Genomic DNA, 12,804 nt, shown 5'->3' with positions numbered 1-12,804 from the left:
CATAACTTAGATGTGTACAGATAATAATCTGTATACCGATATATATTTTTTTGAAATATGCAGCAGCATATTTCACAGAACAACATGTTAATTTCCCAGGCTTAAATTAATGCAGAATTATCTGAGAAGTGGGAACATCTTACCAGATGCTAATCTTATTCTTTTACAAATCTTTCCAAGAATTTATATGGTAATCTACACATTTATACATGAAACAGATGCTTGCTTATATGTATTTTAAACAACATATGGGACTGTAATGTCAAGCAAAAAGCAAGCTCTGCAAAACATGCATTAGTTAATCTTAAGATCAATGTCATTGTGTAAAAAACAGCCTAAAATTTAGAAATTTAGATACCATTGCATTGAGTTGGACTCTTATTTCATAAAAACTAGACTTTTTTAGACATTAAATCTATCAGAATTTGATATGACAAAATCTACTTGCACTGCAATAGATTTTTAATACTTAGTTTTATAAAACATATTTCCATTAAAAATAAGTTTCCTCTGGGTTTTAAGAGCTGTGGGCACACAGTGGGCATCTATTTTCAATCTTACCATGTGGAGTGATTGTCTGGAATGGCTTGGTAGGAGATTTTACATTCCATATGGTCAAGGTACCATCTGAGTGACTACAAATAAATTGTTTTCCTTCATGATGCCAAGCCACAGAGTGGATAGCCTATGCAAGAAAACAAACAAACAAAACAGAACAGTACAAGACTAATATCTTAGTATCATTTTATTGTTACCCCTTCCTTGATGACATTAGACAACAAAAGGAAATTACAGAAAGCACTACCTAAATCTTGTTGCTCTTAGTATGTCCTAAATTACCCATGTTAAGTTCTAAAGTACTTCTTTCAGACATAATTTATTCATCAAAAACATTGCCTTCATTTTACTGACATGTTTGGGGGGGGGGGGGGGGGACAGGGACACCTCCTTGGAATGTTGAATAAAAAAACATTTTCAACAGTTGGTACTATGCAGAAAATAACTACAAATCCTTATTTGAACTTTGCTAACCAAAGCTTAACATTGGGCAAAATACCTTGTCGATACTGAAGATCTACTTGAGATTATTAAGTCAAAAATTTACATGTCATTTTGAGATGCCAAGTGGATATGCACGAGAGGCAAACAAGGGCTGAGAACACCAGTGAAATGAGAATTGAAGTGATCAATAAGATTTTTTGGAAGAAATTAAACATTTCAGCTTTAGATGAGGAAAACAAAATATTAGCATTCTGATGTTGCAATAGCAGTGTTGAGTAGGAAACTACTAGTAAATCTTTTCACAAATAAAAGACATGTCTTCACATTCATAAAATTAGGAAGTGAGTAATCAGCCAAGCCACATGAAAACCTACTGCAGAAAAAAAAATAAATGAAATCTAGTTGCTGCCTTTAGGTGAGAAAATAAGTGAACAATAAAGGAAAGAGTTCAGATAAAGCAAACAGATTAACTAGTAGGAATAGATGATCGTTGCCATTTCTGCTTCCAGTCTCTTGGTACGTGAAGACATTACGAAACCATTTGGTGATACTCAAGAAAATTTTAGTTATAGCATGAAAATACCAATAAACAATGAAAAGCCCTTTATTTATCTACTGCCCAGAAGGTGCGGAAGGAAGTATTACCTGCTATAAATATTGAGTTTTGGTCCTGCTGAGAAAGTAGATTTGCTTAATAATTATGGTGGAGACATTACTCTAGGCAAACTGAAAACAGAAACTGAATGTGTGAATGCTAATAGGCTGTCCAATACTATCTTTAGAAGGCATACTCTCGGTAGAGATTGTTTGTAAACAGGGCTCAGACTCACTCAATTTCCTATGTACCTATGGATTTCCTCTGCAAGGAACCCTCCCAACAGTGGACACTTAGGTAGTAAATACTTGGCGAAGAGCAAATCACAGAAGACAGATGTACAACAGCTTCATCTGAAGTGATTATACACAGATCTGATCTTCACATTTAATAAAGTTATACAGAAGAACAAGACAGCTTCCAGCAACACGAAGGCAGAATCCAGAGACAATGTGACAGACAGGAAAATGACTGCATTACATGAGTGTGGAGTCTTCAGTACAGACAGTTTCAATTGAAAATAGCAGATGTGGATATCTGCAAACCACTAATTAAATTTGACAAAGAAATGCTAAACTTTAAGTTAATCTTGCTCCCTCTTTCATGTGGAATCACTATAGATTTTGTTAGAAGACAGATTTAGTGTACCAACATCTCATCTATGCATTTGCAGCTTGGAAACCTAGACAACTCATATGAAGTTACCTAGAGACCAAGTAAAATAGTCTTGCTTAATCTGTCTGTGAGGTAAGATTTAATTATCAAATAAAAGCAGGAATTATAAAAGCAGTTTTGCATATACATTTTTTTTCTAGATTATGTTATTTACCAACATAGTACCAAAGGTAGGGATCAGCAAGTTTGAAAGTATAGACTTTGCTAAAGCAAAAGCTGTATTTGAAGAAGTTCTCTTTACTTGAAAGCTATCTACACTATTAGTGATGCAACGTAATAAATGTTCCAAATACTGCCCCATATGGAGTCAACCATCTCATCGCGTAAATTAAGCCATTTATATGTCTATGCAGAATAGGTCTTAAGATCCAATAAGAAAGCAAGTTGCACAGAAGGAAAGATAATTCTGAGTGATAAGGATAATTCTGAGTAATAGACAGACACTTTCTTTTTATTGAAAAAAGGTCAAGAGGGAGGACACAAAACAACCCAGTACTGTTGAAGTGCATTAATGCGTATGAACACAGAGATCTGATAAACTGAGCACAAAGGAGAAAGACAATTGCTATCACTTAATTTCTGCAAGGAACCTGATGAGATGGAAAGAACACTGAAAGAGAACAATGATGCCATGGTTTTATGACTTCATTGACTAATTTTATAGACCATCTGGTTAAATTTAATGACACAGTTAAATGTTATTTAATGCGTAACAGATATTTTATGTATTTTTCAAATAATTCAACTAAATTCTCTGGGCAGAGTATGAAAAACTTTGGTACTGAGCACTATCCTTTGCTATTACACAACTCAACCTTTTAAGTCTGAAAATCAAAAGACTTGTACGTAGTTGAACTCTCAAGGTATTAAATGGGCTGTCTAGGGCAAACCAGTTATAATGAAAAAACTACAGTAACTTTAGGTGGCACTAGCTAGTTAGTATCAACACCTTCAATTGCCAAAAAAAACTTTTTCCATGGTTACTATTAGTGCTAAAATTAGAAAGAAAGTATAACATCCAAGACAGAAAGTTCAGGCAGAATACACTGAGGCTGCAAAGATATACATAGCTTCTTAGACAAGAAAAAGCCCTTAAGAGTAATATATTTTTCCACTCATATTTTAAAACAAGACCTACCAATCCAGAATAAAACTACTCAAATTTTAATCATAATTCTTATCCTTGATTATTAAACATCATCTGGTATCCTTTTGGTACCAGAGCAACATGACTAAATCATCTGGTGCTGGTTCTGCTGCATCTCATATTTTTGTAGAATATCTCACTGGCCACTTGGATCCTGATCAGACAGTAACCTCTCATGAGAAGATCATGCACTAGTACCACAGAGGACTGTTGCTATATTTAAGGCAGAAGCTGTCCGCATCCTTAAGAAGAGTTGCCTGAACATGCAGCCTCCTCAGTGGCAGGGTAACACAGGAAGCAGAGAAGTCCTTGACTTAGTGCTTTGCAACAACATCAATGTGTTATCAGCATTATTCTCATCCTAAATCCAAAACGCAGCACCATACCAGGTACAAGGAGGAAAATTAACTATCTCAGCTGAAACCAGGAGAGCAGCCGAAGTTCTGACCTCAGACAAACACTCTGAACCCTCCCATTCACAAACACGCACCAAATACACAAAAACTGTACACGAGATTACAGATAGAATGCTCTATTAAGAAAGTAAATAAAGATTTATTTAGATGAAGTGAACTATTATAGCTAAAGGTTTCTTTATTTTAATAAGAAACCACCTCTTTCACTTTGATTCTAAGTTAAGGTAGCTGTTCCGGGCTATGTGAAAGTTTGTTTCAAAACTTTCTAGAAGATAACTAACTGCCTCAGAGGAAATAAATCCATACATTTTTGAATAACAAAACCATCAGGATTGAATTTGCTGTCTTACATGTAAAAACTTAACCAGAAATGTAGAAACTGACCATCCTAGTGTATTACGTGGAGATAGTACACATAGAAAGCCTTACTTTCACCAGCTGTTCCAGATGCATGATCCCATGTGAAAAAACGACTGCTGTACTGCCTGCTAAGAAGCTAATATGTTCCATATTCAGAAGGAAACATTTTTGCAATGTCTGCAACAGTTACCTGAGAGAAACCGTAGGACCCTAAAGTGAAAGAGTCTGAGAAAAATAATTAAAAGCATTTATCTTTCCATACAAGACTTACAGAAGTAAACCACTGATAATGAGATTGATGCATTTTAATATTTTATGAAACTCCATTTTTTTCTGCTACTACAGCTTGTCAATATCCCTAGAATCACTATGATTTCTTGGCTCTTTAGAGAGGTACAAAAAATGAGAAATTCTAAGACAACTTCTACTTACAATCTTAGAACTAAATTAATCAATAAAAACTCATGTTTTGATATGTTTTGATCTTATTTTTTCACCTACTGAGGGCATTTAACTGTTTCAGTTCAGAAAATCCTTCCAAAAAGGAAGGATTTCAATTCCAATAGATCTATTTTAGCCCTAGAGCTGATTACATGCATACTATTTTAGAACAGTTTGAGACTGCTCTTCATCTGATCTTCCCACAAGACAAGATACATGCAGAAACTGATACTTTGATCTGAATACAATACTATTAATCTTTTGCAATTTTCCCTATTGATAAAGACTTGTTTTAAACCATATTTCTAATATCAAGCTTATACTACTGCAAATACAATTGCTACCACTCAGAACAAATCTAAATAATCTACGCTTTTAATTTTTATTATTTTAATATGCACATGCTTGTATACCTTTCAAATATTAGAAATCTTTACTGGCTAAACTCCTCTGCACAATTTCCCAGAAGAACGAACCAAAATTGGGGAGAATTACATTCATAATTTGGTTTTGACCATGATTCTTAACACTTCTGTGCCATTAAGATAACTTGAAATATACTGCGCATGACTAGGAAGATCCAAGTCTATTTAGATTTCCGTCTTATGATAGCCCTCCATCTCCCGTATGGAAGCATACAATGTTTTTTGGTAAACCTGAATGGATGACGCCACTCATTCCTTTTCTACTGGTTTACCAAAATATCCAAAACAAGCACCGTAATATCAGCATTCCTGTGTTAACTCTCTCCTGTGGCATTTTTTTTCCCTTTTATTAGGCTATTGACAAGAAAAAAATAAAAACGTAGTTACTGAAACTTAAGCGAATATGTATCTCACTAAGTTAATTTTGATGCAATGGAACATGCAAGGCATAATGACTGCCTGATCGTGCTTTGGTTTCTGGCAAGTCATATTTCAGGGTTGTGGGTTTTTTTGTTTGTTTTAAATTAATTTATTTCAACTCCCCCAGGCTACTTTGACATGCCTTTAATGCTGTAAAATAATCCCTTACCCTCAGCCACGTACAAGAAGATTGAGCCTAAAAATAGTAAACTGTAATACATTCTTTGAGTTAATGCTATCAAAGCTGACTTTAAAGCAGAACAAAAAAAACACTACTTGAAGAATGGACTTTATTGAAAACTAAAATTGAAATGCATTTTCTAAAAATCTAGTTTATTTATTTAAGAAACAAACTAATATTAGAGACATTGTTTTACTTATTTCATGGCTGCAAATAAAGAAAGGGAAGCATCTGCAGTATAAACCGTATTCCATAGAAAAAAAGCATAACTTACAAAGTATCACCAATATTTGAACATAAAAGGTTTAAAAATTATGCAAAGAAAAAAAAAAGATGTAACTCTTTTCTCACTAAGCCTGTCGAAGACAAAAGTTTGTTCTCCAAATTCTGTGAATAATACTAGATTTAGAAGAATTCATAAATGTAAACATACAACATATTGCTGTTATAATAAAAAGTATATACTACTGAAAGTTCAGAACCTCTTTTGTGATACAGAAAAATCAAGAACAAATTCTAAATTCCCTGTCAGAAACTAGCATGCTGTAGAGGGAAGAACACTCCAGTAAACAGTACTAATACTAGTCATTATCTACAGCTGCCTCCCCCAACCACGGTTCAGCAGCAATATGGTTAAAAAGGTTTTATGCAGTGGTGGTGGTGTTGCCCGACCCCCCCCCCTTTAAGCATTCCTGTCCTTGGGATGAGAGCTCTTAATTTTGTGCTGCAATTATCAGAGTATGGTGCTGGGTGGGCACGCATGTTCAGACGAGGAAAACGGGGACAGTGTTCCACTGACTCAGCTTTCAGATAACAGATGAATCTGCCACACAACAACATTGGAATTTGCTTCAAGAGAGCCTCCTTGGTGGTCAGGAAGTTCTGAATGAAAACAAGCAGAAGTTTAAAAAGTTGTAATAGGATTCAGCTTTCTTCTTCAAGGAAGCTGCACAGCTATCTTGCCATAAACCTCTGATCATATAGAAAGGCTGATCTCCTTGTCCATGAGTAGAGGAAGACAGTAAAGGATAACATTTGGACCCCTGGACACTTGGGAAGTTTTGACTCAGTTGCATCAAATGACGCCGGTAAAAAGCAACGAAGGTAGAAGAAACTTATCCAATAGCAAGGTTTACAAACAGTTTCTATAGTAATAAATGTCTCTGGCCATCCTGTCTGTGACACCTGCTGAAGCCTAGTCACCCATTAACAGCCATCATAACTCAAAATGTAGCAGCGTTGTGAAGCACACACATTTCTCTTGTAAAGAGTCTGCAGAGCTAGAGATTCAGCTCCAGGCTCCTGAGGCAATGCCTGGTGCTGCAGCACCAGGCTCTGCTGGTGTCAATCCTGTAACTCCCAGCAGCAAAGATCATGTCCCATGTAGAGCACTGCAATTTTTAAACAGGTGTAGACTCAGTCATCACCTTTGCAATGACTGGTGGTGGACTTTAATCAGACTGATGGGACTACTATCAGTATCAGAGTAATTATCTATTTTCAATAGGGTTAGAGCCAGAGAATGTTTTCCAGTGCTACTAAGCATGCTTGATTCACCAAACAGTATTCCTACCACCAATTTCTTAGGCTTCTGTATTATGAAGAAAGATGTCGTCTTAGTGTTCCAGTAAAAGTCACTGACCTTTCTACAGTAACCTCACTCAGCATTAAGCAAATGGGATGGCTTTTCTCTTACCTGTTAAGGATGCTGCTCATAAAAACTAGATTTTTTTTTTTTTTTAAATCAGGCAATTGGGCAACATTTACTTTCCCCTAGCTGACAAACAGCAGGATCAGTATATTCATATAGGCCACTAGTTAGTCAGCACGGCTCAAAGCAGAATTAGGAAGTTAACATTATGGAGCTTAATATTTTTTTCACTGACAAATTCAGGGAGATTCTCAATTTTTGCAGCTGAACACAAAACCGAGGCACTGAAGAACAAAATGAAGGATACAGGAGAAGACACCTCACCTAGCCCGTGCTAAAAAACAGATCATATACATATGAACAAAAATCTAGTCATCGTTCACTTTCTGCAGCGTTACCTTTACTGCATCTGATACATCAGATCCCAAGGCCATATGGCCAGAGACAATTACAGTACTCTCTGCAATGGCACCTTTCAAGAAATATAACTTTTACATAATGTGTAACGAGATTAATCATTTTTATTTTTATGCCATTCAATACAGAATCCAGAAAAATACGATACTGTGCTAACTGTATCGAATCCAAAATCAAAAAACGGCCATTGTTCTATTTTTTCCCCTTAGAAAATTAGATTTAAATAACATGACAATAGATTTTTTTTAAAGGAACCTTATCATATGGTGATTCTCACTAATGAGAACAGTGAAACTTGTCAAGCTCACTCCATATATCTTCTTTATTTTTTTAGGTCTCTTCCTTATCCATCCCCAACTTATGGCAACCATAAATGTTTTCTTTAGCAAAGCGTCTTACCTCAGGTATTTCATTACCTCTTCTGCAGTCAAAAGAAAACAAAGGGAATAGCTAGATGTATTCACCTACACGTCCTAAAGAAAATCAAAGATGAAACGACTGAACTATACACTGCTGTTTGTGACCTGTCAAAATCAGGTTGGTTCAGGAAAACTCATAGATGACAAGCATGAGGCCAACCTTTAAACAAGTGGGCCACAAAATCCAAAGAAAAACAAAATAAACAGCACAGTGACTATTCTGGGTAAGTTTCCAGAACCATTATTAAAACTTTAATGAAGAACTAACCAACATAAGAATTAGTTTAACATACCAGGTATGAGCAGTCAGCATGCTTTTTGTAATAGGAAATCACATCCAACAAACCTCTGAAAATGTAAGTAAGCATGTGGCTAACCGAAACACCAATTAAGCCGTCTACATAGATTTTTTTTCAAAGTCTTCAACAACATTTCTCAAAGGAAACCAAACAAACAGATCAGATATCCTTGAACAGATAAATAATTGGTTAAGGTATCAGGAAGTAAAGCAAGCTAAAGGAAAGACAGACTGGCAGTAATTGATCAGTTCACAGATGAAGGTAATTGGCAGAGAACCTCAGGGATCTGGGCTGCTTGGTTTATTCATAAATAACCTGGAAAATCAGAACGAGAATATTGAACTGAAAGTCCACTGACAATACTAAGGATTATTCAAGATAGAAATGAGCCCTTCCAGTGAAGAACTGCTGAAAGATTTTTTTTTTCTTCTTCTAAAGTCAGCCAGCACATGCAACTGTGAAGTGGTGCAGACAAAGAAAAAAGATTCTAGTATTGTCCTGGTCTCAGCTAAGATAAGGTTAATTTTCTTCATTAGTGGCTGGTATAGGATGTTGTGGCTGGTATATAGGTTTTGGATTTAGGAGAAGAATAATGCTGATAACACAATGATGTTTTAGTTATTGCTTTTACTTGTTGCAGAGCAGTGCTTACACAGAGACTAGAATTTTTCTGCTTCTCATGCTGCTCTGCCAGTGAGGAAGCTGAGGGTACACAAGAAACTGCGAGGGGACAGAACCAGGACACCTGATCCAGACCGTCCAAAGTGACATTCCACACCATGTGGCATCATGCTGAACAATAAAACTGGAGGGGCTGGCTGGGGGGCTGTCCCTGCTCGGTCGCAGGGACAGGCTGGAGATTTGTTGGTGTGTGATCAGTAATTGCATTGTGCATCACTTGCTTTGTATATTCTTTATTATTATTATTTTCCCTTCCTTTTCCATCCTATTAAACAGTCTTTATCTCAACCCTTAAATTTTTACCTTTTTCTGATTCTCTCCTGTATCCCCCACTGCAGTGGAGTGAGTGAATGGCTGTGTGGTGCTTAGCTGCCTGTTGTGTTAAACCACAACAATTATACATTAAAACAAGGGGCACTGAGCTGACAATTGACACTAAAAAGTGATACAATACTTTTATAGCAGGTTGTTCCAAGGAAGTATTGTTTGATCCTTGCAAAGGCTAATCTAGTATTAAGATTGAGAGAAAGAAAATGAAACCAAACGTAAAATGATTCCCCAGTATAAATGTTACGTGCTTACATCCTGAATAAGCTATTTTGAAGGTACAATAAAACAGTTTAAAAAATAAAATCTGGGATGAGCAAGAACAGCAAGAAGCATAGAAAGAGCTTGAATATGAACAAAAGTAAGACTAGAAAGAGATGATGGAGATACGAAGTAGTTTACAAAATGAAGCAACACAGAGAGAGAATGAGTTAGATGCATGTAATGCAATTGGAAGGTAAGAATTTGTTCTTCATATAGCATACTTTGTGTTCAAAAACAACTGTACAAGCTTCAAAGAAATCTCATCCAGCTCTGATGATCTAAGGCTTATGCTGCTTCAGAGATTCATCCTTCAGAGAAACTCTCCATAGGCAGAGCTGACACATGCAAGTATAAGTACTAGGCCAGAACAACCCCAAAAAACAAAACAAAACAAAAAAACAGAAAAACCTGTCTTGTGAAGACTTCAGCACAGAGCTAAGAAACAAACTCCCTTTGTGATATACAAAGCATGCCTAGCTTAGCTAGCACTGAACAATGATAAAGACATTTTAGGATCTTTTAAATGTAACCTAGACTAGCTTTATGTTATTTTAAATAAAATGCATACACTCGCATAATATGTTGCATGATTGTTTTAATCTGTCTTTCCAGCGGCCTAAATTCCCTTAAAAAATCAAGTTGTAAGAAATAAATTCCATTAAATGCTCCCCCCAACCTTTTTTAAAAACAAAACAACAACAAAAACTCTTTGGTTTTAACCTTGATCTTATCCTACAATGAAAAGGTACGCTTATAGAACCATCTTACCAAGACTATTAATTGGTTTCTTTTTTTCACACTTTCCAGAATGTGAGAGATTCCAAGTTACAGAAATTGCTAAGCTATCTTATTTCAACTAAAGACTCAAGCTCTTAACAGAGAAGACACACTACTCAACAGAAAAACAGAGCTGAAACCTTAACCACAGAAACTGGCGAAGAAACCTAATCCATGACACCATTCATTGCAAAAAACTTCAACACAGCAAACACTTCTTCAGTCTAAAGTTTCTGTTATTCAAACACTGTATTTCTTTTACAGAAAGCGTCAAGTATTTGCAATTTCAAAGAGGCCTATTTGTCTCTATCCACTAGTGACAAGAGCAGGAGATGAACTGAATAAAATAATCAAAATGGTATCTCTAGAACTGTGAATGATGTCCTCATAATATACAGTGCAAATGAAAAATTGTTATTACCTCATCGTGTGAGTATCTGTAATCTGCCTTCTTTGACTTCAGATCCCACAATACCACTGTTCCAGACTCAAAACCAATCAGGAGCTGCAATAATAAGCATAAATATTGTCTTTATAAGCAAATATAACACCATTTAAATGGCCTGCAGTTCTTGTTCCAAAGAACTGCAGCCTAATACTAGATGAAGCAATCGCAAGTGATTGAGAAGACAGAAGTTAGTGACAAGCTGAGAAGACCTCAGAATTGAAGACTTACTTTATACTGTGTTTCATTCTCTTCCAGCTAATACAATACTAATACATGCTGAAATTCATGCAAAGTTAGAAAGAATTTGTCTTCATCTTCAGAAGAGTCTTTGGAAATCCCTTTGACTTCCAGAAAGCCCAACATTAAACACTTTCCTAAATGTATTCCTTCCTGAGTAAAAATTTTGGCTGTGGGGGAACACTTTTTGTTCACTAATATGTGTTTTCCTCACTAGAATTTGTTCTGCTCAGATTTGTTAGAAAAAAATGCACTGTCATTTCTGAAGTTCTGGGTATTGTTTCATTGTCTCTAAGAAAAAAATGTAATAAGCTTTCCCCGATGTTAATCAAAATTGAGTTAATTGGCTAAAAGAACACAAAGAAAATTAGCTGTTCAAAGGAAAGGTAGAGAGAAATTAAATGTAATGCTTTTTGAAATCATATTTTTCAAGAAGCAAAACTAAAACTATTTCTGCACGGAATGAAGATCCTAATTGCTCATAATAATTGCATTATCACATCATTGAGTATCTAAGTGTTTTGTTTTCCTATCTTAAGTGATACTTCTCTTAATGAAAACAAAGCAAGGCCAACAGAAAACAGTAGTAACAGCCTTTGTACTTATTATATGATCAAAGAAGGTTCTTCTTATTAGCTTATTTTATAGTAGTTGGATCTACTCTGAGAGCCTTCCCTTCAGCAACACTGCTAAAGTGGTTCTAAGCGTTATGTAGCAGGCCGTCAATTCCACTTCTTTTTCCCAGCACGGACATACAGAAAAGGAATACTTGGCTACAGATATTTATTCACTGCTGAAACAACCTATTTCATGTAAGCAGAGGCACCCCAAGTATGATCTTCATACTACAGGTTAGAAAACATTGCCTTCCCATACATGCCACTGCAGTCAGGGAGAGAGATCTACATGAGTCTATTGCTGTACCTAGAGGTTTTGCCTGAACAGTCTTTTCAAGATTTTAAGTTTTTCAGGGTCTGGAGTTCTTTCCAATATGTAAAAGAGGATCTCCATCCAGCATACAGACAATATATTCTATTTCATTGCTACACAGCACAAAAATGACCTAAAACACTAAGCGTGTTTGATCCAGTAAAAGTGAATGTTAGATTTTTTTTCCTCATTACAGTGTCATGTATACTATTATTTTAAACTACCCCGCTTACCACAAACCGTTTTATAGTTTTTTTTATTATTATTATTTATTTTAAACTTTGAATTTAGCCTTCTCTTCATTGGGATTTTTCTAACAGCCTGAAAGTTTTAAGAAACAAGTACACAACAGGTTCTTGCAACTGCACAGGTCTTTGGTTTGTTTTGCTTGCTTTTATGGATGTATTTTTCATTTATTTTTTGTTAGAAAGAAGAGGACCATGAGGTCATTCTACAAGAATGAGGAACACCCAAACTGATAAAAACAATAAACCTTTCACTGTAATTGACAATAATTAAATATAAAGTATGGGTAGAATACACCAAACTAAAGAGATTGCTTGTCTTTTCTCAAGTTACCATAGCTTCATTACATTCATAATCTAGTGTTCATGATTCTGGAGTGCGATTCAGACCTAATCCTACAGAAAAATTCAGTAGTTAAATGCTTACCTCAGTGACTTTCAACTGAA

At 35.6% G+C, this 12,804-nt stretch overlaps 1 protein-coding gene across 12 annotated transcripts in view; it reads right to left on the bottom strand.

The window, feature by feature from the left end:
- Positions 1-12,804, bottom strand: part of STXBP5 (syntaxin binding protein 5) — a 114,403-nt gene that overhangs the window by 54,521 nt on the left and 47,078 nt on the right. For all 12 annotated transcript variants that reach the window (XM_080588492.1, XM_080588503.1, XM_080588496.1 and 9 more), the window contains 2 exons: positions 10,919-11,002; positions 562-685 (listed from right to left, as the gene is read on the bottom strand). In XM_080588492.1, coding sequence (XP_080444618.1) covers positions 562-685; positions 10,919-11,002 — 208 coding nt within the window. The remainder of the gene's footprint in view (positions 1-561; positions 686-10,918; positions 11,003-12,804) is intronic.

This window comes from Anser brachyrhynchus (genome assembly GCF_964034855.1).
Source record: "Anser brachyrhynchus genome assembly, chromosome: 3".
Taxonomy (NCBI): Eukaryota; Metazoa; Chordata; class Aves; order Anseriformes; family Anatidae; genus Anser; species Anser brachyrhynchus.
Note: the sequence above shows the minus strand (reverse complement) of the source record. Positions and strands in the feature narration are given on the sequence as shown.